Consider the following 25,753-nt stretch of genomic DNA (forward strand, 5'->3'; position numbering starts at 1 on the left):
TTATTTCTTCTGGCCTAAATTGGGGTCTGATGTAGATGGCTTCTGTAAACGCTGTCACACTTGTCAGACTTCTGGAAAGAGTGGAGCAAAGAATGTGGCACCTTTTTGATGCCTCTCCCAATGATGGGAGATCCTTTTGAGAGGTTAGGAATCAAAATTGCTGATCCCTTAAACCCTCCCTCATCTTCAGGCAACCAATTTTATATTGGTTGTGGTAGACCATGCTACCAGGTATCCTGAAGCTATACCTATGAGGATTGTTACTGCGCAGGGAGTAGCTAAGGCCCTACTTGGTATTTTTACCAGGGTAGGTTTTCATAAGGAAGTCATCTCTGACAGGGGATCAAACTTTGTCCCACTACATGCAGGCCCTGTGGAAAAACTGCAGAGTGACTTACAAGTTCTCAACTGCCTACCATCCCCAGACAAATGAGTTGGTAGAGAGGTTTAACCGAACTATGAAGAGCATGATAGGTGCTTTAGAGGAACCCCATAGAAGAAAGTGGGACCTTCTACTGCCATGCCTTTCTTTGCTTATAGAGAAGCCCCTCAGGAGGGAATTGGATTTAGTCCCTTTGAACTCCTCTATGGTCATCCAGTTAGAGGTCCCTTGGCCCTAATTAAGGAGGGGTTGGAGAGTGTTCCTTCCCCCAAGCCAGTGAGTCACTGACTGTGTTTCTTCTCCGAAGGAGAATGACACATGATGACCGAAGCTTCTGATAACTTGAAAGCAGTTCAGGCTCTGGTGAAGCATTGGCATGACCAGATGGCCAACATGGTTGAGTATACTCAAGACCAGCTAGTTTTAGTTATGGTACCTACAAGGTAGAGGGCCTTACAGGACAAGTGGATTGGATCATTCAGGGTTGTGGGAAAACTTGGAGAGGTCAATTATTTGGTGGATTTAGGCAATCCCAAGGAGGCACCCAGTGACTTTCACACCAACTGTCTAAAAGCCTATGTCTCTAGACCAGAACTGGGAGCTTTGCTTGTAGCCTCTGCTCAGGAGGAGGAGGAGGAGGAGAGTGAACCTCCTCAGGGGACAACCTTTAGATGGGAAGATAGGAGTTAAGCTCTCTTTTTAATCTGAAGCTGGAATAACAGGAGGAGTGCAAATCTGTTACATCAGTTTGCTCCTGTTTTCACTATCACCAGGCTTGGGGCCAGCATGAGATCCCCACTGGTGACTGTTAGGCAATGTTTGTATGCAGTGCCCTCTGGGACCACTACACACAACTAGGACTACAGGTGTAATCAAAACCAACCTTTGGTCTAAGTCTGTACCACACAATTTTTGGTAGTGAGTTGAGCAGCCAGGCTTATTTCAAGTGGTAATGTGAGCTGTAAGGATGTTACACAGAGGTCTATAATTACAAGTGTTCAAATACTTATACTCAAGGTTTCTTAATTTATTACACAGTCAGAAAACATTCACTAAAAGGAGGCATTCAATATCACACAAGTATACTACAGTACTTCACACCATCCGGTTCTGAGGCCTTTAAACTGCTTTGTAGGAGGAGCAAAATGACATTCAGAGCATTTGAAGTAGGAGCAAAAAGGCATAAGATAATAAAACTAATATTACAGTTACTCTTAAACAGTGCAAATAGTTGGAGTTCACCAATAGGTAGGCCAAAGTCAATGGGCTAGAGCAGGGGGTGCACAACTGATTTTGATAGAGGGCAGGCAGTACCTTACATGATGGCTATAGTGTGCCGAAAAGTAAATGTGAGTGGGGTGGTATGCGGGGCGTGGCATGGCAGGAGGATTTTTCAAGCCCCAATTTTTATTAAAAAACACATGGAAAAAGAATACGTTTTTGAGGTGTAACGATTTTTATTTGTATTTTAAACTTACATTTTGTACTACACATGTTCCATTGTTATCATTTATTTCTATTTAGTTATTGCATATCTTATGTTTAATTAAATTATATATATATTTTATTGACCCTTGATTGGACATCCCGTTATTTTGAACTGCTATACTATACTTTTCTGTTTGGGTTGCCCAAGAGGAGTATGGCCTTCTTTGAGTCAGGTTACCACAAAAAGCAAAGGATGTACATCTCCGAACTGTGCCTGTTTTAGCTTTATTATTGGGTTCACTCTTGGAGTGTGACACTATGCCCACTCAGTTTAGACAAGACGGAAAACTGCCACACGTTACGACGTACTGTACCTCGCTCGCCCCATGCCCCCAGGCTTAACAGGCCTCTTCCTAAGGCCACTTTGCAAGAGCGTGCACGCATGGGCGCGTGCCTCTTTAAGGATTCACGTGGGCAAGGGGAGGGGCTTCTAAATAAAATAAGTAGTAGTGTGGCAACTTAATATTATACAAATACGTGTTGCTAAAGGGCAATTAATAATTACACAAGTTCAAGCATCAAGTCCGTGAATGATAGTTGAAACGATTTCACCGCTCGGATCTACAGCTTTTCTTCCAGGCGTAACAGGCCACTTCCTAAGGCCACTTCGCTAGGATTTTGCTTTTTATTTGGACTTTTGCCTCAGTGTGCAGTGCTGCCCTGCAGCTTGGGGTAGGCACCATGTTTATGCTCCTTGAATTGACTTTTGCATCTGTGTATGCTGGCGCCCTGCAACATGGGGGAAGGCACCATGTATTTTGCCTTTTATTGGACGTTTGCATCTGTGTCCTTGCCGCTGTGTAACATGTGGTTGGCACCATGTATTTGCCTGTTAAGCAAAGTTTGTATGCAGTACCCTTTGGGACCAATGCACACAACTAGGACTCCAGCTGTAAGCAAAACCAACCTTTGGTCTAAGTCTGTACCACAGTTATGGTAGTGGGGCTGAACAGCCAGGCTCATATCAAGAGGCTAACGTGAGCAGTAATGATGTTACACAAAGGACTACAATCACAAGTGTTCAAATAATCTCTTGCACTCAAGGTTTCTTTGATGAATAGTATTTAATCTGTCTGTTATAAAACATTCATAATTAGGAGGCAACATAATCGCACCTAAATATACTTCAATACTATTATATCAAGAAGTAACTCTGTGCCAATTTCTTTCAAAAAGTTATCTGATTTTTATTGAATCAAAAAATGTTTTTGTTTCGTCAAAACGCCCTCTATAGGGTCAAAAACATAAAGTCAAAAGCGCCCTGTATGACACGTGTTTCGGCTCAATGGAGCCTTTCTCAAATCTGGGCTACTCAGGTGTATTCTAGTAATATTCATAACATGATCTATCATTGGATAATTGATTCAAAAATTCAAATACAAACAAATTTGTGTACAATCACAACATTCCCCCAATGATAGTTCCCCCCCCCCCCCCGAATTATGTTAAAGATACCAATTTACAGACCAAGATTAAGGATTGGTGACGGGGAGGATTGTATGGGTCATACGACAAAACAGGCATTTATGCAAATAGATTAAACATAGCACAAGGGAGAGAAAAAGTGGGTACACAGAGTACCAAACAAACAGAAACAAGAATGATTTGATTCCATCAATTATACAATGTAGAAACAAAATAAATGAATAAATGAATTGGAGAAAAAGAGAAAAATAGAGAAAAATACAAAATTAACAATGATTGCATGATATTATTCAATTGAAGTTGTCTGTTGTATACTCTAGCAAATAGTGACTTACCCTGAGGTATATGAAATATCCACTGATAGTGTTGCGCTTGTTTAGAATTATATTGGGTTTAATCTCATGCTCCTTCTCTGCCAATTACATATAACTAAATATATTTAATCTACTTCTTCCAATTGAGAGAAGTGAAATATATATTGTTTACTGAAATTACCTGGTATTTCTGAGATATTGACTATAGTCACTCATGCATTCAACTACTATATAAACATCACTATTACAACCTGTAAAGTTAGCTAAGTAACGTCCCAACACTCAATTGTATATTTATCTCACAATCTCTGAATAACGTTGTGATCCATGCGTTCGCTTTCCGTGATCAAAAAACTCATCTAATTCCATACAATTATCAGATGCTTGGTGATTGAAAGTTTTTAATTTCACATTGCCCGAAATCTTAAACATATTGCCTGAAAGCAGAGGTTGCTCACCTTCTAACGGCTAATTCACCCACGTTGGCGTTGTTGGGAACGCCATCGCCATCTTGGAATCCCTTTTTAAAGCGGTTTCCTTGACGACGACGCGTATTTCCTTTCTTTGTCTACTCTATGTGCTCGGCTTAAACTATATATTGTCAATGGAGGTTTCAATAAAAACCAGGCGTTTTATCCACCCTTCAATTAAAAATAAAATTTCAATACTAAATTAATGCTGCGTTAATATTTAGAAAATGTTTACTTAACCTAAACAAGTGCATATTTAAAAATAATGATATGAATAAGAGTATATGTACTAAATTTGAGATGAAATATCACGCATTTTTGTGGCTACATGAGTACTGCGTACCATGGTATGTATTCACGATTTCACCTGCAATCCTCCAAAGAACTTATTATCTGGTACTGGGTCAGACAATCTGGTTAGGATATTCAAATATATATTCCCCATTCTACCGCTCAACTTAAAATGTTGTTAGAGTAATTATACATGGTGACATTATAGTCATATCAACAGATATGTTTTTTAGTACATTAATCATCACATGATTTGTATACAGTACTGAAGTTATTAACTTCCCAATTGAAGTACATTCCCCATTGCAGATTACATTGAAGTAAGGTGCTTAGCACAATCATCCAGTATTTGGATGATCGGTTTGTATGTAGTGAAAAGGAACATCCGTGCAGGAGGGACAACTCATTTTGCCAGTGCGCGCCGCCCCTGGGCCCAGTACTGTGAAGGAAATGTAGACGTTTTTTGGGCATGCAGTTATTGTAGGGCATGGATCCTGGACTACGCAGTCTACACAAGGCCACTGTTATAAAGTCTCAGGGAACGACTGGGGACTTGGAGTGGACTGAAGAAATGACTCGACAATTTGAGGACTTAAAAGAAGCTATGTGCACTGCCCTTGTTTTAGCAACTCTGGATTATATACAGGAGTTGTATTTATTTTCCCACTCTGATGAACGGCTACGGCTCATGCAATGATGGATGGAAATATATTATATGTTGATGGGTCATAAATAATTGACATGGGGATGGGACGGAGGCACACGGGCAGTAGTGGGGCACAGTAAAGGGGGACGGGGGAAGAAATATTGACCACCCCTGTAGAAAGCAAGACCATAGTTCCATACACAGCATTACCAATATTATAACTGGCCCATTATTACCTGGGGGAACTGATCATCCTCGGGTTTGAAGGTCCATATGAGGTGGTGTCCTGTTCTTCTCTCGCCGTCCATATGAAGGAGTTAAGTATTGGGTGCATCTCTCGACTGTCCAAATAGCACCTTAGACAAGGCAAAGTTTTAGTAAGGACATAACCAAAGAGGAGACATTTTTGAGAATACATGCCAGGGTGGTGTGCAGTGGCACATTCCGGATTTGTGTTTTTTTTTTAATATATATTTTTTTTAATCTTTTTTCAATTTTTTGAAGGTCCAGAACCCTTTCACTCTCTCTTTTCATCTCCTTTTACCTTTCCCTCTTTCTCCCTCTCTCCCTTTTTCTCTCTTGCTCTTTCTTACTCTCTCTCTCCCTTGTTCTCTCTTGCTCTTTCTTTCTCGATAACCTTTTTTTTTTCTCCTCTTAGGAATAGGCAAGGATGCCTGACTCTGTTCAAACCACTGTTATGTAGGGATAAGATTAAGAAAAAGGTCATTTGTTCTAGGAACTATGCATTATATAAAGTATGATGTTTTGTATGACACTGGTTGTGGTTGTTGGAGTGGATGAAGGTATGTCTATTATATGGGGTGGCCATATAAAGGGGGGGTGGACAGTTGGAAAATAATGCAAATATGTCTATATAAAAAGAAATACAAAATGGATCACTTTTTGCCTGCCACCACTACAAGTTTTCTTAGACAAATGAAACGGGAAGGATGAATGACGTATGACTTATATAAGGGGTTGGGCTTTGACACCATTTCTGATGTCCAGCATTTAGAACCATTGAATAGCTGGTACTCTGATGTGTCCTTGCAGCAAGGAATATAATCAATGAAAGCTGTTACATGTCTGCACTTATCCCGCACACATCAGGGGCTCCACATCCAGTCCCAATTACAGAGGCACAATTCCTGGTACTTCTTGCATTATAGCGGATAATGGGCACATTCCAGGCACACAGCGTGCAGTTGAGGAGCATTGATCTAGACCCAGCTTTATGCAATGGCAACACAAAATACTGCCAGTGTCTACAAGTACCATATTTTTCCTTGGAAGGTTACTCAAATGGCATTGACAAATGGCAGGGCACCACAGTGACGTGCCCGGCAGATGGACTAATCGAGTACAGCGGAGAAGCAATATCCAAAATGGAGACTGTGTGCGCAAATCTGGTCCCAGTACATCACAAGGATGTCATGGATTGCAACAATGAAGAAGCCAGTGTGAATACATAGAGCCATAGACTCAATGAAGGAACAGTTCCTGTTGGCGCAAACAGACAGAGCGACCACACTCTTGTAATCCCTGATAAGACGAAAGGTACAGCAGCGGTGATGGATTACTACTGGGTTTGTGGCCGATAAGCCTACTTGCTGCACCTCCCACTCATGAAGGGGTAAGCATTCACTGGGCACCCTGCACTCAGTGCTACTAGTAATCCTGGAAGAACACCTGAAGGGAAAAGAAATGCCTGTCGAGGTGCCAACAGCCATTCCAGCACCTAAAGAAGCACAAAGCTTGTAGATCACACAAGAGTTTTGGTATGCTGCCAGAAAAATGACGATTTCAATGGCGGGGAAGAAAGAAGAGATCAAACTGTCTCAAGACTGTTTGGCGCTGCTCAGAGGAATACCTTACGAGTATCGGCCTTTTAGCTCGTCAGAGACTTTCTTTTTCATCATTTTTGGCTCCTGGGTATAAGCAGCTGAGGTATAAGCAGCTGCTGCACTCTTGTTCCCCTGGAGGATCCTGAGAATGGGTCCCTATCCCAGGTCATCAAGGTGGTGCACAATCTAGGTGTTCAAATGAAGAAAGAAGGTAAAGTTCATAACAGAGATTGGCTATCTCTTGCCTTTCATTGGGTCCCGTCATGGCTGGGGGCAGCAGTAAAACTACTGGTGACTGTGATCGTGTTCTTCTTGGTACTCTTCTGCACGTGCCAATTGGGTCTCTGATGTTGTGTTCATATAGTCCCCAATAGTGCAAAGATGATATCAATTGGGGGATCTAAAACACATTGCCATACAATAAACTGCGAACTCAAACTAATATTTCTGGGGTTGTAGATATGTCGGGTGGGGATGAGTTTGTTACTGTAGAAGTTACGAAAGGGGGGAATGTTGGGGAGGAGTTAGCGCCTTCCTGCACACCTCCAAGCGCTTTACAATTAGTCAAGACTTCTCCAAGCACTATAGCACTGAGAACCTTTTTCATGCAGAGGCAAAAATAGTCAGAAGGCAGATTGCTCAGGTGATTGCCAAGGCAGAGGCTCCCTCAGATTTGAGCGTAAAGCCATGATTTCGTTTTTAATTTGAAGGAGTTGAAGGAAGGCTCAGTCCTGATATCGGATGGAAGTGAATTCCATAGCTTAGTGGCCAGAACACGGAAACTAGAACCCCCAGCCTTTTGAAGTCTGAATCTTGGCAAGGATAGGCTGTGTAGCTGGCCAGTTCTCTGTGGTGGAGAGGAAGTATGCAAAGAGAGGCGGTTGGAGAGGTAGGGGTGGGGCCTTGTTAGTCAGGCATTTATGGGTGAGGGCAAGTGTTTTCAGCGCAATGCTTTGTTTGACAGGGAGCCAATGCAAATTGGTCCTTGTATCAGAAATGTGTTGGTTTCTTGGAATATTTAATGCCGCTCTAATGGCGTTATTCTGGGTAATTTGCAGTTTGTTCATGTTGGACTGGCTGGTCCCCAGGTAGAGGGCACTACAGTAGTCTATCTTAGACACAAGCGTTCTAGCTAGGACGATGCTGTCGGGGGTGGACAGAAAAGGTCTGCAGGCCACAATGAGTTTGCAGGTATATGCCAACGCTGATCTGACAGCATTAGTTTGTCTTGACGGGGATAAGGGGGAATCAAGATAGATGCCCAAGGTTTTGGTATCCTTGGACACATTAATGACATTGCCATCGATGGTGAGGGAGTGATACAGGTGATCTAGTTTATTAAGCCGTTGAGCGGAGCCCAAGATTAGGAGCGCCGTCTTATCGTCATTGAGACAAAGTTCATGTTGGGCCATCCAAGCCTGGATTACCAAGTATATTTCGTTCAGGGCCTTGGTGTCTGCAATGTGATCACCTGTAATGGGGATGAGTATCTGGGTGTCATCGGCATAATTAGTGTACGAAACACCCAGATAATCAAGAACATCAAAGAGCGGTTTGGTGAACACATTGTAGAGTGTGAGTGACACACATGAGCCTTGTGGGACGTCACAATGGATGGGGGCTGGGTCTGCAGCCGCTGAGGGGGAGAAAACCCTCATGTGTCGCTGAGAAAGGAGCTGATCCAAGCAGTGGCTGAATCAGAAAAGTAAGCGGTGGAGCGGACCTTTTCAGCATGTCCGCGTCCCCGCCAGTCAAGTTGTCGGTGATCACAGATATTCTTGCCAGGGAAGGAGGCGCCATCCTGCACCACGATCGCTGAACCTGAAGGCTGGGCTCCTGCAGCATTAGAGTTCGTGGGTTACGATCCCCGCTGCAGACTGCAAGAAGGTACTCGCCAAGGCCAGGGCATCATCTACTTTGAAATGCTACGGACACAAATGGAAGCGATTCGTAATTTTGTGCTGTTCTCAGAAGTTTGACCCACTGAGGGTCATGGCCCCTCAGGTACTGCAATATTTGCTGTCGTTGGCTAAATCGGGTCTGACTCAAGTATCCAATGTTCATCTGGCGGCTTTCTCCCGCTACACCAGATCCCCATGATGGCCATCCTTATGGTAACACCAGTTGGTTAAGGAATTCATCAAGGGACTGTTCCGCTCGTTCCCGCAGGTGGAGGCTCTGGGACCGGACCCGGCGTGGGAGCTCAATGTGGTACTTACTAGGCTCATGGGAGCCCTGTTCGAGCCTTTGCCTTCATACTTTCATCTAGATGAGCCCTTGATGTTACCTGTGTTTTTTCCGACGCCTTAGTCGCTGGCTGAAAGGCCTTTGCATTTGCTGGATGTGGCTATAGCACAGACGTTTTATGTGGCCCGCACTAAGAGTTTCCGGAGAACTTCTCCGTTTTTTGTGAACTTTGGTTCTGTGAACCATGGGAAGGCCCTGTCCAAGGCTTCCATTTCCACGTGGCTCTCCAGCCCTTTCACTCACTGTCATCGGTTGACAAACCGACCTTTGCCTGGCCGTCCAAGAGCCATTTCTACCTAAGTGATTGCTGCTACAAATGCATTCCTGCCTGGTGTGTCCCTTCTGGACATCTGCACGGCTGCTATGTCGAGCTCGACGCACCAGGGAGGAGTCCAGAGTCGGCCGAGCAGTGCTGCGCAACCTGTTCGCTTGAGGTGAGCCTGGTGAGGAGGTAAGAGATTGCTTCTGTTGAGGCTTGCCACCTCCTATGGTTGTGCCTGTGTGTACTGCTATGTGTTCTTTATTCATGAGCATGTGAATCCATGCCAGACCCCATGCTGGAGAAGGAACAAGTTACTTACCTGTAACTGTTGTTCTTCAGCATGTGTCTGGCATGGATTCACATGCAAACCCACTTTCGTGCTACCAAATCTGAAGGTGGCTGCCAGAGTAGGAGCTTAGGTGGAGGGCAGTATGACCCACAGCTCCGTGATTGATTTATAGGAGAGACAGTTTGGAAACAAAACTGAAATTGGTTTTTCTATTACTGAGGATTCCCAGCCTGACGACGGGGGAATATTCTTGAGCATGTGAATCCATGGCAGACCCATGCTGGATAACATGCTGGATAACAGTTACAGGTAAGTAACTTGTTCCTTCTCCCTAACAAGAGTGCAGGTAGCAAAGTAGGAGTTTGTCTGGAGGGAGGAAGGAGTAGAGAAGGCCAAGGCGTAGGCGTGAACTGTAGTCCAGTTTGCTGAGCACAAAAGTGAAGATTAGAGTTTTTGTAGAGTGGTTAGTAGGATAAGGATGCATTTTCCTGATTTTGAGGAGGTTCATACGAACAGCAGAGGCAGTGGTAGTGATCAATTGTTGCAGTTGTAGGTCGTTCTCAAAGAGAACCCCAGGATTGTGAGCTTTGGACGAGGGAGCAAGAAGGTCAGGACGGAAAGGAGATGGAAGAGGGGGAGGTAGTGATCGCGTTGGAAGCTGAGAGAAAGATGACGTCAACTTTTGAAGAGTTGAGCTTGAAGCAGCGGAGAGCCATCCAGTGATGAATTTTAGTGATACCATTCATAATTTGTTAGCTGTGGTGAAGGATGGAAAGGAGATACACATTTGAGTGTTAACAGCAAAAAGGTGATGGTGAAAGCTGAAGGAGAAAAGTCTCCCTAGGACAAAGGTATAAAGGGTGTATCACAGAGGTCTAAGGACTAATCCTTGGAGGATAGACGGCGAGGAGGCGGGGTGGAGGGGAATCGGAGGTTTGCTAGTTCCAAGAGATTTTAAATGATCAACTTTGCAGTTAGGAGGCAACCTAGGCAGGAGCAGATTTGTGAAACCCAATGTCCTGGAGAGGAGTTGTCAACATTATCAAGACCAAAAAGGATGAACATGGAATAGTTTGGAGTGGAGAGCATTAGAGAGGGACATGCAGGGGTGGGGTGTTGGAAGATGGATAGAAGTGGATCTCCAAGGCCATTATCCTCAAGGTACTCGGTGATTCGATCGAAAAACACCAGCTGAAGGACTTTTGAATAATTATGAAGTAGAGAAACTGGGCGCTAGTGTGCTGGTTTTTCTTCAATGGCGGCTAGACAGTTGTAGATTTGAAAGTCTTGGGGAAGAGTGAGCGAGTTAAGACGGAGGGAAGAAGGAAAGGAGGAAGAGTGAGGGAGAAGGAGGGGGGAGAGAGGAAGAGGGAGACGATTTCAGGAGTAAAAGGGTTGATGGGAGTGCATGATGGGTTGGCACTGCGAAGAATGGGAGCCATTTCAGTAGGTGTATGGGAGAAGTAGTAGAGGTGGTGGACAGGAGGCTTTGGGAGTCAGAGGAGAGGGCTGTGCGAGTGCCATGAATTGTAGTAGAGATTTTAGAGGGAAAGTAGTGAGCAAAGTCATTGGCAGAAAGGGAGGAAGCTCTTTTGTTGGACTTGGGGCTCTAATTTGTAATCCTGAGTGAGTGGGATCTTTTTCTCACTCCCTCGTGTTTTCCTGACTATGATTTTCTATGTTCCTTTTATGGATTCTGGTAAACTCAATAGGAATCTGCTTTTGCATAGTGACACACAGCACCATTTGTGCAGTGCCAATTAGAAGTCCCTTGGTGTTCTCTTAATGTTTAACTACATTTATTTTTTTGGATGACCTACTGTTCCCAAGAATTGGACGATGACCCCTGTCTTACCTTTACTTTATGGGTCCAACACACCCCGCCCTATGTGGAGTTCTGGGGGAGGGAGGGTTACCTAGTAATTCCTTTAACCCATTCCTCATGTAACATTTTTTTTACACTAACTCACTTGAATGGCTGGTGGCAGTGGTTTCTTTTTTTTACTACTTGGTGACCTGTATCTGCAGGCTGATACCTCAGCTGCAGTGCTGCACCCAAGCGTGACCCATTTTCTCAAAATGGCCCCTGTCTACTTTTTTCACCATTTCTTGTTTGTTAGTTTCTTCTGGGCTTTTACTCTGTTTGCGTCAGGTTTGAGTCCTTTGTGTATTTTGCATTTGGTGGGCTTCAGCCCCGAAGCCTGCCCAGCCTCCAGTGTGTCTGGAAAGGCAGGAAGTGAGGGAAGGTGCCAGAACTTCCCTGACCTTTGTCTCTAGGTGTGCCTGAGTGAAATCAGTTCCAATTGGCCATCTGACTGTCCTTCATAGAAGACAGCCACCCTGCTGTTTCACAGCCTAGGGCTGTGAATGAATGGGACTTGTATAAAAAGCGAGGTTTTTGGGGACTTGGAGCAGAGTCGACCACTTGAGAGCAACATCTGAAGTAGAAGACGCCAGCAGCACCCTCCTGGACCGCAAAGTGCCCGGTGAAGCCCTGCAGCTGTGCTGACCCAGTTTTCAAATAGACAGGGAAGACCCTTAAAAGGGAGACTCCCCTCCCCCACCCCACCCTCCCTTATGACTCTGGACAAACTATTTTGGCGTAACCCCCGACTTGCTGCGACTTTCCAAGGCTGCAGAAGCCCATTATCCGGGGTATCTCGTCCACTTGTGAGTGTATTGTCGTCTGAATCCGGCCAGATCTTCGTGGGCATCTGTGTTCAGAGTGCCCTCACCAGTGTTTAGGATCGAGGTATCGAGGAAATCCTAACCAGAGCTGTTGAGTCTCGCTCTCTCGCTCTCTCGCTCTCTCGCTCTCTCGCTCTCTCGCTCTCTCGCTCTCTCGCTCTCTCGCTCTCTCGCTCGCTCTCTCGCTCGCTCGCTCTCTCGCTCTCCTGCCAGACATATACTCCCTTTTGTCACCACTACTTTTAACATAGGCCTGTACTACACAAGTACGTAGAGTGGTTGAGCATCCAGGCTTATCTTAGAAGAGGGGTACTGTTGGCTGTAGAGCAGTACAATGTAATCATTAATCACACGTATTCAAGTAAACACACCCTTTAAGGCTATATTAAAATTATGTATTTATATGCACACAAAGCAAAATGGCACTAGATTATGCAGAAACTAATAGTAACATCAAGTTGAATTTCAGAATCGAGTTAGTCAAGTAGCAATAATACAGGTGAGTACATTCTTTTTGAACTAAAACATTTCCAGCACACAGAGTGACATCAGTTAAGGTCAGTACTAGCACTTATGGTTCACCATACAATACGGAGTTAGGAGGGAAAATGTATTAGAGTAGAATAGAACACTGTAGCACTAACACTAGTCCTTTCTTCCAGAGGGATTAAGTATTTTCCCCAGCAATAAGTGTCAAACAATTAACCTTTATAGGGAACACGCACTGCCAAAGCCAGCAGTGTTCAGAAGGGATGCCTTTAGGGAGCCAGGACGGCCAAAGTCAATAGAACAGTTATAGTTCTGATGCAATCTTCTTAGAAAAAGTTAGTTGATCAAATACAGGATCTCAAGTGAGCCTTCCTGATGTGCACAAACTGTCAGGCCTGCACAGGTGAATTGCAGTAATTCAAAAGGATAGAAAGGGGCACTCCTAAAGCTAGGAAGCACTAGATTTGGCTGAAGGTGGTAAAACCCATAGTACCTTAGAATTGAAGCAGATGTTCCAGCTAACCCCTCCTTGATGCAGCGATGCAGACCTTTGTTCCTGGACCTTGGTCGTGGTGACGAAAGGAAGTCTGTTCGGCAGGCGTCTGCAGAAACATTCTCGAGAGGGACTCTGCAGAAATGGATTCCACTCGTTTGAGCAGCTCTTTATGGTTTTGACGCCTTTTTCTCAGCACCAAAGTGGGTGAATATCCCCGGTTGGAGTTTCCTCGGTCCTGATCTCTGGTGAGGGGACTCTGGACCAAGATGTCCTGCTTTGGTAGACTCACATGGATGCCTGTGAAGTTTCAGCCAGCTTCCTCCATTCGGAAGACGTTGCACTCGTCGATGGCCCAGGTACCCAGGGTATTGCGAAAGTACAGCTCAGGAAGGTTGCAGCAAAACTGGTTGGCCCAGAATGAAGCAGGTAGTGAGGCTAGTTGGTTCCACCAGCCTAAGGGAGGAAGTCCTCCTTGGTGGCGCTTCCCTGTCATGGGAAAACGGGGTCAGCACACCTGCAAGGCTTCACCAGTGCTTTTGCGGTCCTGGAAGGTGCTGCTGGCATCTGTCTTCTTGAGATTTGATGTTCCAGTGGTAGATTCTGCCTGTAGTCCGAAAAGCCTTGCCTTCTATGCGAAATACCATTCATTCACAGCACAAAGCAGTCAATCACACAGGGATGGGGGGGGTCGTCCTCTAGCCACCTGCGCAGTTGGAACTGGTTCCGGCTAGGCATGTCTACAAACATAGGCCAGTAACGTTTCAGGCGCCTCCCTCACTTCCTGCCTTCCTGCCTTCCCAGACACACTGGAGCCTGGGTAGGCTTCAGGGCTGAAGCCCACCAAAGGCGAAACGCACAATGGACTCAAACCTGATCTAAAATTGTCACTTTTTGGTGTTGTACCGCAGCTGATAAATCAGCCTGCAGATACATTGCACAAAGGTGTAGTACAAAAGAAACCACTGCCACCAGCCATTCAAGTTGGTTAGTGTAACCAAACGTACATGAGAAGTGGGATAAGGAGTTACTATGTAACCCCCCAGCACTTCATATAAGGATGTGTGTGCTGGACCCACAAAGGAAAAAGGTAAGACAGACAAAAGTTGTCCTACTATTCTTGGGAAGTGTAGTTCACACAAGAACATGTATTTAAACATGAATCTAAGGGACTCCTCAGTGGCACTTCACAAAGGGTGCTGTGTGTCACTATATAAAAAGCAGATGCCTATATAGTTTACCAGACTCCATTAACACACAAGGAAAACAACATCTTAGTCAGAGGGAAACAGCATGAGTGGGTGGCAAAAGGACCACTCAGGAGATTAAAATCAAGCAGGTCCCAGATTCCAGCCAAGGGCTGGGGGTCTCTAAGGTTAAAGGGAATCAGCACAGAAACTGAACCTTCTCCCTAACAGATACTTGCTGTTTCTTTCTGAAATCATGTTTTCAATAGGTTTTTATTAATGTATGTATGTATGTAACCAGAATCCTAAGTCTGAAACAAGTGAAGTTCTTAAGTAACCAACACACTGATGCGCTTGGGTTTGGGCGTGTAACAAATGCAATAAATAAAAATAAATGCCAGTAAACTTAGTTGTGCAGACTTGTATCTTTTGAATGCCCAGCAGGTGACCACTGCTGCAGCAATGGTACACTTTTCTTGATACTCAATGTAAAATTCTGTTTACCTTGGATGGAAGTGACTTTTGCACACACTGTATAAAACTTCAATTGTGATCTGTAGTCTTACAATATTCGGTATGTAATCTTCCACCTTTGTGGCTAAATCTACATGCAATGTAATTTATTTTTCCGAGCTTGTCAATTTAACTGCGCAATATACTGTTGTAACTAACAGAAAAATGTCAACACTGCAGTGTCACTAACCTATTTTATTTTATTCTTTCCTTGGTACTCGAAGAACGGAGAATTAATTTATGGATGCAGGGATGATCACAACCGTCTCTCTGACTTAAATGAACTTTCTCATCACTTGAAATCTTTTTTTTTCCCAGCCAATGGGCTAATCAGTGGACCGCACTGTACAAGGATGGTTATTAAGGAGCTAATTAATGTTATATCCATGGCTCTACTAAGTAATACTAATATTGAAAGCTACAGGGCAAGTGACATGATGCCAATCCCGCTTTCCCAAAGAAGGAACTACTGTGAAGCCAGTCACTTCAACAAAGAACTAAGAAATGGTAAATATTATTCCTTTAGGTTAAGGTAAAATGCTTTCATACTGCACCAATCACCAATAGTGGTCTTGCAATGCCAAGATTTGCCCAAGGTGTGTTGTATTATGCTCACACAAGTGTTACCAGACTGGTCTGAGGAGGGAAAATGGAAAAGGGCAAAGTGACTAGGATGGAACAAAAGGGAGTTGGTTCAGACAAAACTGTAAGCTAGCTGGGGTGGTGGTGGGGGGGGGGGGCATTGGGTTAGTGAGTGTGGTAGCAATGGTGCATTTGAAGGAATTGACAATGGATTGAAAAGGTTATGTATCCATCCCATGGAAGCTAGTATTTTGTTTACTATTTGGGTAGTACTGTGTTCTTATTCTACGATGAATACTGGAATTGGTGCATAATTGTGTGATGGGGTTGAGATACGGTCACGTATTCCCTTGAAGCACGAATGCTTATTTGCAAGGTAATGTTTTAAGTCGCCTCACAAACCCCAGGGAGATTAATCTGTGGCTGCCAAGTGTTTTCTTTGTAAAGGGAGAATAAAGAAAATGCCTAACGAAAGAGAGGAAGGGGTAAGCTCATCTACTGGATTTCCATACATACTTGGCCACAAATATGAGGAGCGGGGTCCACGAGCGAGGGATGTATGTAACGTGAAGTGGAATAACTCTGGATTAGGCAAATGTGCTAGCTAAGTAGTGTTAGGGAGATGTATCATTTTTATGCTTCATCCCCTCTCCTAGTGAGACCCCCAGCACTTTTTGCTAGACTTCTGGACCTTTTTCTTTAAATCCGGATTGAGTGGAGCCTTTTTCCATTCATTCTTGTTGGCTCGATCTGTTGGAACTTTGTTCTTTTTATTCTACATATACTAACTATGGAGTGTCTGCTCCATAACTCTTAAAGGCATCTGTATTTTACTACTGCAGCGCACAGCTCCTTATGGGCAGTGTTGCTGGGGACCATTAGGGTCCTCCTTTAAAATCCCTTTTTAATATCCCCAAGTAACTACCGTTCTTGGGGATAGAGAGATACTAAGTATCTCTCCCAAAACTTTATAGACTGAGATTGGCACACGCCACCTTCAGTGGAGTGCCAAAGGGATACCTAGTATCCCCTTCTCTCTGCTCATGTGACTTTTCTAGTCACATAGGTAATCACCTACTTATGGCTTGTGGCAGTGGATGTGTTCTACCAACTATTGTGAATTTTTTGTTACCGCAGGCTATGTCTGTTAGGGCGAATTCTCATTTCTGTGCTAATTCCCTTCTACCTTAGAGACCCCCAGCTCTTTTGTTGGACTTTATTTTAATCCTGGAGGGAGTGAGACCTTTTTCTCACCCCCTCAAGTATTGTTATCTAATTTGGATTCTGTTTCTCTTTTGGTTTTGGAGTCTGACAAACTCCATAGGCGGCATCTTTTTGTATTGTGACACACAGCACCCTCAGTGCATTGTCACAGAAAAGTCCTTTGGATTTCTCTCAAGGTTTAAATACCTTTTCTTGGAGAAACGACTGTTTCCAAGAGTAGTAAAGTCCTTGAAGGACAGCCACCCTGCTGTGTGAGTGACAGCTAGGCTGTGAATGAATGGGAGAAACCTGCATAAAAGGTGAGGTCTTTTGCAAGGAAGGCAGTCGACCACTGGATGAAGCAACCGAAGAAGAAACTGGAAGAGAAGCTTGCACCTTACTGGACGGTTGGGTTGCCCGCTGAAGCCCTGCTGCAGTGCTGAAGCTCCAATTTTCGTATAGACTAGAGAAGCCCGGAACGGAAGACTTCTTCCCTTGGGTTGGTGGGACCAACTGACCCCAAGACTAACTTGACTAGAACCCCTTTCCCTGCTGGCTGTACATATTTGCTACTGCTGGAACCGAGTGCTAGGGGACAGAAACACCAGAAACGAGTGCATCGCCTTTAAGCCGGACCTTAGAGCCTAAGGACTCCCTCGGAGCAGGAAGACCCAACCCAGAGCCACCTCAACACAGTGCTGGACTCCAAAGGCAAGGGGAGCCCACAAGGTGTCCAAATACCACAGTGGTGCTACTGGCCGGTAGATGGAAGGAGGAAGTGCCACGGATCTGGAGTGAGCCCATTGCTGCCGCCAACCTTCAAACCGAAGTACAGGAGTCCCCAGACGTCCTCCCTCTTGTCCCCACAACTGAGGCTCAGGAACACATGATCTGCAGGACTACAACAGGAACAGAAGCCAGCTGGACCCTTCTAAGGTGCTGTCGAACTAGGGGTGCCTACCTCTTGTGTGTAGCTTGCTTACTCTCACTAGAGACTTGCATTTGCTGCCCCTTTGTAGAGTTGCTTGCATCTTTGCTTTTCACAAGCCTTACGGCTTGTGGCCCAACAGTGATTCTTTGCTACAAACTCTCTATATAACATTGTGCAAGGCCTTTGTGCTATCGCCAAAAAGTGCCTCAGCTCCCCTAGACTGCTCAATTGACATTGGCTGTCCTGGCTCCCTACATACTCTTCTTACCCTCTGACTTTGTGTTCATCTGTCCCTTAAAAAGTCATTCATAAGTTACTTGTATAACTGGGAAAGGGTCAACCTATACTTCATTGGGAAATTGTAAAGTATTTACCTGTTCAGAGAACGTGTTAACCTTTGTTTCCTTCTTTAACCGTTTCCTTTTTCCATAACCTCCAGTATTGCATTAAGTGTTAAATGTCCACAGTGTCCTAGCTATTGAAATCACCTCAGGGTGCAGCAAGTGTGTCTGTGACATCACAAAAGGGTATCTACTTAACTGAAACGGAAGGAGTGTATTTTTGAAGTGTATGTTATTATTGCATATTGCCGTTTCTAAGGAATGCTTATTTAAAAACTTATTGTTAAATCAATAAATATTTTAATTAGAAACTTTGAGTATACGTTATTTGAATACTTTTCACTGTGAATCTCTGTTGCACCTCTACAGCTCACACTGACTCCTCTTGAGATACGTCTGGCTGCTCAGTCACTCTACCATCTTGGGTAGTACAGACCTATACCAAAGGTTGGGTTAACTATTGCCAAGAGGACAAGGCTGGTGTAGTCTCCCACATGGTCGCTACATACAATCTTGCCTAACACTGGTGGCAGGCGGTGAGGATTTGTGTACAGTTGTTACATTGAGTATTTTGCCTTGCTTGTGTACAACTAAACCTCCACAAGGCTAAGCTCCATCAGAAAGTTAAAGCAATTGTAACATGCCAAATATGGATCTTCCGTTAGGAAGCCCTGATCATTCTTACAGTAGATCAGCTGAAGGAAGTGTGTAAAGTCAGGAATATTACTGTAAAAGGAAAGGAAAATTAATTGATTTACAGGTTTGTTGATTCACCAAAGTTTAGGTAGTAGGCCTTTAACACCCACTAACCCAAGAAGTGTGTAACATGAGGGTGACGGTCTAAATCCATTCTGGAAGAGGAGTCTGAGGTGGTAGGTGTCTCAGAATAGGAGCCCGCTTAGCCACAGCCTGCCCTTATGCCTCTACGCATGTCCACCTCGACCCCTCAAAGTCTAACATTGAGCCCAGAGTTATTCTCTTGAGATTAATTGAATTGGAAGCCAAAAGACTAGATGCTCAAAGAGAAGCCAAACATCAAGACATCCGAATCTGGGAAATGGAAATGCAGCATGCACTGGATATGAAAAGATTGTCTACAGTACCCCTACCTGCACTTTTGGACAACTGCTGGCTGCACATACCCTTGTACCTGCCACCTGCTGGCCGCACATCTTATTATTTTTATCCCATGTACAGCACTGCCCCTCCCGTTTCCACAGGCACTTTTCCCCCTCCCCTGCACTTGCGCAATCTCAATATCACTTGGCCTAGTAAGATCATTGTCTCTGTCCTCCCTCTGTTCCCCCTTCCTTGCCTCGTTGCTCCTTGAAGCACTTGTGTATAGGCACGTTAAAAATGCCATATCATATTGAATCTTCTTCCCTCGCAGGGTCCTCTAGGTCTTCCAGTCCCAAGGGGCCTTGCCTGCCCAAAAAAGCAGTGAGTATGTGTGATGTGAAACTTGATATATTTGTTTGGTTGAGTGCTTTGGAATAAAATCATGAGATTCATGGTCTCAGAGGGAATTATTTAATTCCCTGGCGTTTGTCTAGGATACCTCAGATTGCAAATGATTCTATATTGGAGTTGGAGTATCCTTGAGAGACAAGAGTATGAATATTTGAAGCTGGACTTAATAGCAAGATTTGGGAAAACTCCTTCCCAGTACCTTAAGAGGTTGAGGACCCTCAAAAAGACTGATGGTACCCCTTGGGCTACCTGGGGGTGTGTGCATTTGAAAAACCTAGATGGTTGGGTGAAGGGTTACAAAGTGAACACCTTTTTAAAGGAATGAGAAATCTGTTTTGGGTAGATTCTATTTTTATGCCTGTTCTCCTGAGCTGAGACAGAACTTGGCTGACTCACAAGAGATTGATACCACAAAGTTAGCAAAGGCCGCTGACTTGTGGGCTACCAACAGGGCCACTCACAAAAAGGATGAGGGGAAGCAGCACAAGAAGGAGGGAAAAGAGAATTGTAATTCCAACCATCCAAAAGAGGGCCACAAACATAAGAACGGTATGTCCCGTGGGAAACCTGGTCAGTCTAGTGAACCCTCTGGTGCTAAACCAGAGGAAGGTCAGCAGAAAACCCCATTCCAGAAAGCATTTGATAAATGCCATGTATGTGGGTCAACTCACCATGTGAAAGGGGATCCCAGATGCAAGGATACACTTTCGGGGGTCCACACTGCCTCCTTATCCTTCATCTCTGAGGAAGAAGTTCATATGACAATTGGCAACTTTCAACTATTGGGTGAAGATCCAATTGGAGTCTCAGCCAGTGTTTATTTGGTGCCCCTGGGTCTATGGGAACACCAGAATGTGGATGTGTACAACTCCATTCCAGATAACACAAAATATTACAACGACAGTATACTTGTAAATGGTCAGGAGACTCCTGCCATTAGGGACACTGGGGGCAAGCATTACAGTGGTTGATGAAAGCTTTTTCAAACCTGTGGATGTTGCTAAGGCACCCAAAGGTTCCACTTACCCTGCAGGTGGCCCAATCTAAATGCCAAATGGTTCCAATACAACCAACTCTCATCCAGTGCAATCATAGGACTGTTAGAATACCTGTTGGTGTACACAATGAGGTGCCTGGGGGAGTCCTGCTGGGAAATGACTTAACAACTCTTGGAGTTATATCAAGCACCCCAGGCCTCCCAGTAAAAGGAAGTAGGAGAAAACCAGATTGGCCAGAGAGACCACTTTGGATGACTCATGGGAGGTTAGAGATTCCTATAACCCCCAGTCCACAGGAAGGACATCCTTCTGATTCCAGGCCAACGAAAGAGACAAAAGGGAAACAAAAGGTCTCAGGAATAAAAAAGGTATAATACCTAAACCTGTTCTACGGACAAGAACATCACCGAAATGACAGTCCAAGGGGACCCCTCCACCAGCTGAGGCTGAATGGGAAGACCAACCAGAAAGTGGTGAAACAGCTACTGGTGAAACAGAGCTGGAATAAGCCCTTTCCTATGTTGGAGATCTGAATCCTAAAGAACATCCTGAACTGCAGACTTTACTTGCAGAAGGTGAACCCTCTAGGGCAGACTTCAGCAGAGGTCAAAGAGTCCTCCTCTTGAAGGTATTCGCCAACAGGCAGCTTCCTAGCTGTAAGGGCAAGAGCAAGGTAAGCACATGCTTTACTGGAAGGATGGCCTCCTTTACAGTGAGCCTATCAAGTCTACCCCAGGAGACTACAGAAGACGTGTAGTGCCCCAGGTGGTGAGGAATCAGTTTCTACAGTTAGCCCATGAGATCCCTCTGGCTGGTCACTTGAGTTTCAAGAGGACCAAAGAGAGGATATCTGTATTTCTACTGGCCCAAGATGGGGTCTGATGTAGATACATTCTGTATAAGCTGTCGCTCTTGTCAGACTTCTGGCAAGAGTGGAGCCAAGAATGTGGCACCTTTTAGTGCCTCTGAGTTCCTTTGGAGAGGGGGGGATTGACATTCTTCAGGCAACCGATTTATATTGGTTGTGGTAGACCATGCTATCAGGTATCCTGAAGCCATACCTATCAGGACTGTTACTGCTCAGGCAGTGGCTAAGGCCCTCCAGGGTATTTTTAACAGGGTTGGTTTTCCGAAGGAGGGCATCTCTGACAGGGGGCCACATTTTATGTCAACATGTAAACCATATGGATAAACTGTGGAGTGACCTACAAATTTCGCAACAGCCTACCATTTCCAAACCAATGGGTTGGTGGAGAGGTTTAACAGAAGTATGAAGAGCATGATGGGTGCTGTAGAGGAACCGCTTAGAAGAAAGTGGGGCCTTCTACTGCCATGCCTTCTCTTTGCTTTTAGAGAAGTCCCTCAAGCAGGGGTTTGTTTCAGCCCCTTTGAGCTGCTCTATGGTCATCCAGTTAGAGGTCCCTTTGGCCCCAATCAAGGAAGGGTTGGAGTGCTCCTCCTCCACAGCCAGACCGTGTCACTGACAATGTGCTAGGTCTCCAGAAGAGAATGGCACAAATGACAGAAGCTTCTGTTAACTTGAAAGCAGGTCAGACTCTGTTCAAACATTGGCATGACCAGAAGGCCAACATGGTGGAGTTTACTCCAGACCAGCTTGTTTTAGTTTTGGTACCTACAAGGCAGAGGACCTTGCAGGAGAAATGGATAGGACCCTTCAAGGTTGTGGGCAAACTTGGAGAGGTCAATTATTTAGTGGACTTGGGCAATCCCAAGGAGGCCCTTTGAGTCTATCACACTAACCGTCTGAAAGCTTATGTTTCCAGACCAGAACTAGGAGCTTTGCTTTTAGCCTCTGATCAAGAGGAGAGTAAGCCTATCCCGAATGTCCTCGGGGGACAACCTTCAGGTGGAAAGATTGAGTGAAACTCTCTTCAGATCTGACTCTGCAAAAACAGGAGGAGTGCAAACCTCTGTTAAATCAGTTTGCCCCTCGGTTTTCACGAACACCAGGCCTGACCCCTTGGGGCCAGCATGAGATTCTCACTGGTGATTGTTTACCTGTCAAAGGCAGAGGTTCCAGGATGTCAGACCATGTAAGAACCCACATAAAGGAAGAGGTCAAGAAGATGCTGGATCTTGGGCGTAATAGAGCCTTCGACAGATCCATGAGCTAGTCCAGTTTTACTAGTGCCAGAGGCAGGATCCAAAGAGTTGAGATTCTGTGTGGACTATAGAGCTCTTAATGCAGTCACCACGACTGATGCCCATCCTTTACCTAGGACAGATGAGCTGGTGGATAAACTTGGTTGCACCAAGTTCCTCGGTACATTTGACCTAACCTCAGGCTATTGGCAAATAGCTCTGACAGACCATGCCAAGGAGAACTGCATTTTCGATCCTAGGAGGCATCTACCATTTTAGGGTTATGCCTGTTGAACTCAAACATGCATCTGCCACATTCCAAAGGATGGTAAATCATGTTCTGAATGGGATGGAGGACTTCTGCATGGCATACTTGGATGACATTGCAGTGTTCAGCCCCACTTTGTAAGAGCATCTTGACCACCTTGGATATGTTTTGCATATTTGCATTGAATAGGCCCATCTTCTAACCATAAAGGCTAGTAAATGTAAAATTGGTCAGAGCAAAGTGGTCTACCTTGGACATGAGGTAGGAGGAAGTGAAATAAGGCCAAGCAAAGTACAAGCTGTACAGGACTGGGCCACCCCTACTACGCAAACCCAAGTGAGAGCCTTTCTAGGTCTCATTTGGTACTATAGGAACATCATTGAGAACTATGGGACCATAGCTTCTCCCTTGAATGTAATCTCCTCACCCAAATTCCCCAAGAAGGTCATGTTGAATGAGGAGTGCACTTAAACCCTTGAAGGATTTAAGAAAGCCCTTTGTCAAGCTCCAGTCTCGAGAGCTCCTGACTACAACCAATCCTTTATTGTACAGACAGATGCTTCTAATACAGGGATAGGTGCAGTTCTGAGTCAGCTGGATGAGAAAGGCAGGGAACACCCTATCTGCTTCATCATTATGAAACTTAAGGACCGTGAAACAAGGTGGGCAACTATTGAAAGCAAGTGTTTGCCATTGTTTGGCCTCTGAAGAAGTTTAGACTATACTTGTATGGATCTATGCAAAAAAGGTAGCAGGCACCCTTCTTTCGAAAGAACATGGCATGATAATCTGTTCTGTGGTTCTACCCACTTTGAGAGTCCACAGCCATTGCTTTTAGCACTTAGTATCCCCTTTGGGTACTTTGTCATGTAGAAGTTTTGTTACCCTCGCCATAATTAATGCCTTGTGGCAGTGGTTTAGATTTTCTACCATTGTGTGTTTTTACCGCAGGCTGAATCCTCAGCTGCAGTATTGTGCCCATGGGTGCCCATCTTGTCAAAATCGCCCAGTCTTCTTTTTTCGCCATTTCTTGCTTTTTCGGTCTTTCTTAGGTTTTACTCTGCGGGCCAAACCAGGTTTCCCCTCTCCCCAAGTCTGCATGGTATCTGAGGACTAGGGTACGGGGTATTTGAGGGGCTTAAGGAAACTGGTGCAAATTGGACTACAAATCTCTTTGATTTTGTTTTGTGCACTCATCCTTTTTGCAGTGTTCTGGTTCATTCCCACCTCTCCTCCCCTCTCCTCACGTCTTTTATGTAATAACTGATGTGCTGAACTTTTAATATTTTAAAGTTTTCTTTTTTGTATCTTTTGGACTGTATGCATTGTAAAAATTGTGAAAGATGTCTCTCTATTGTAGTTGGAAATCAAAACACAAAAATAAAATAAAACCAGGTTTGGTGCCTTTATTAGTTTTGTCTTTGGCGGGATTCACTGGTGAAGCCCGCCTCTGGCTCCAACGTGTTTAGCCGGACAGGAAGTGAGGGAGGGGCCCAAAAACTTCCTGTGCTGAGTCTCGTTTGTTACAGGAATGCACCCAAAGGTGATTGGCTGGCGGGCTGGCTGTCCTTAGAGGACAGCCACCCTGCTGTGAGTGACAGGCTGCAAATGAATGGGAGAAACCTGCATAAAAAGCAAGGTCTTTTGCAAGGAAGGCAGAGTTGACCACTGGACAAAGGAACCAGAGAAGAAACTGGAGTGCACCCTCCTGGACCTTTTGGTTTACCCGGTGAAGCCCTGCTGCAGTGCTGAAGCTCCAATTTTCGTGTCGACTAGAGAAGCCCGGAACGGAGGACTTCTTCCCTTCGGTTGGTGGGACCAAATGATCCCAAACTTGACTGGAACCCCTCTCCCTGCTGGCTGTACTTCTTTGCTACTGCTGGAACCGAGTGCCAGGGGACAGGAACACCAGACACAAGTGCATTGTCTTTCAGCCTGACCCGAGCTCCAGGAAGATCCTAAGGACACCGACCCAAGCCTGAGCCACCTCAACAGAGTCACTAGGCCAGCGTAAAGGTTGATATGTTGCTTCTAGCCACTAGTACAGCGTAAGGGCATGTGGGCCCTTGGCGATCGTCCCATAATATGGTTAACGTGCTCCAGTTCACACAAAGCTGCAGGTGTCTATTGAAGAATCCGTCTGCCGGTGTCTCAAACCGATGACAGTAGCAGAACGGGATCAAATACCTGTTATGAAAACAAAAAAAATATTTTATTTATTACGGCCGATCAGAAGCTATTTGCTTGCAAGGATAGTTCAATGGAGTATGTTAGGCTCATGCGAAAAGTAACGAAATAAATCGAGACCAACACACAATGAGAAACGACAGTTAGTCTACATGCGTGTGGAATGATATCATATATAATATGGCATTTGTAACGCGCCTATACACAAGTGTTTCAAGGCGCGACGAGGCAGGGGGGGGGGGGGGAACAAGGGCAGACAGACAACGATTCTACTAGGCCAGGTGTCTTTCAGATCGCACAAGGGGAAGGGGAGAGGGGGGGGTAAAAGTGCTGTACATGGTTAGTAGAATACAAGATAAATAATAGGGCCAGCTGGTGGCAAGTGCAAGGTAAATGCCGGGAGAAGGGGCTGAAGGATACAGAGACAGTCCCGTAGTGCAGGTAGGCAGTGCAGGGAAAAGTGGCTGGGCCAAGGACCGAGATCGGTGAGACCTGTGGACCTGCATGCCCATGTGCCCACTACGAACAGGTTTTCCTTGCTTTTCCTAGCTCTTCATTCATTCATTTATTCATGCATCCATTCATTAATTCTTCATTCCGGTATAAAAGCGTCTAATTGTGTTTGTGTCTCTGCGTAATGCA

General features: G+C 44.9%; 1 protein-coding gene across 2 annotated transcripts in view; it reads left to right on the forward strand.

Annotated features, from left to right (window-relative positions):
• The window catches only part of IPPK (inositol-pentakisphosphate 2-kinase), a 322,707-nt gene that overhangs the window by 179,955 nt on the left and 116,999 nt on the right, over positions 1-25,753 (forward strand). For both annotated transcript variants that reach the window (XM_069643864.1, XM_069643865.1), the window contains one exon: positions 15,253-15,535. In XM_069643864.1, coding sequence (XP_069499965.1) covers positions 15,253-15,535 — 283 coding nt within the window. The remainder of the gene's footprint in view (positions 1-15,252; positions 15,536-25,753) is intronic.

This window comes from Ambystoma mexicanum, chromosome 2p (genome assembly GCF_040938575.1).
Source record: "Ambystoma mexicanum isolate Mex_15411 chromosome 2p, UKY_AmexF1_1, whole genome shotgun sequence".
Lineage (NCBI taxonomy): Eukaryota > Metazoa > Chordata > Amphibia > Caudata > Ambystomatidae > Ambystoma > Ambystoma mexicanum.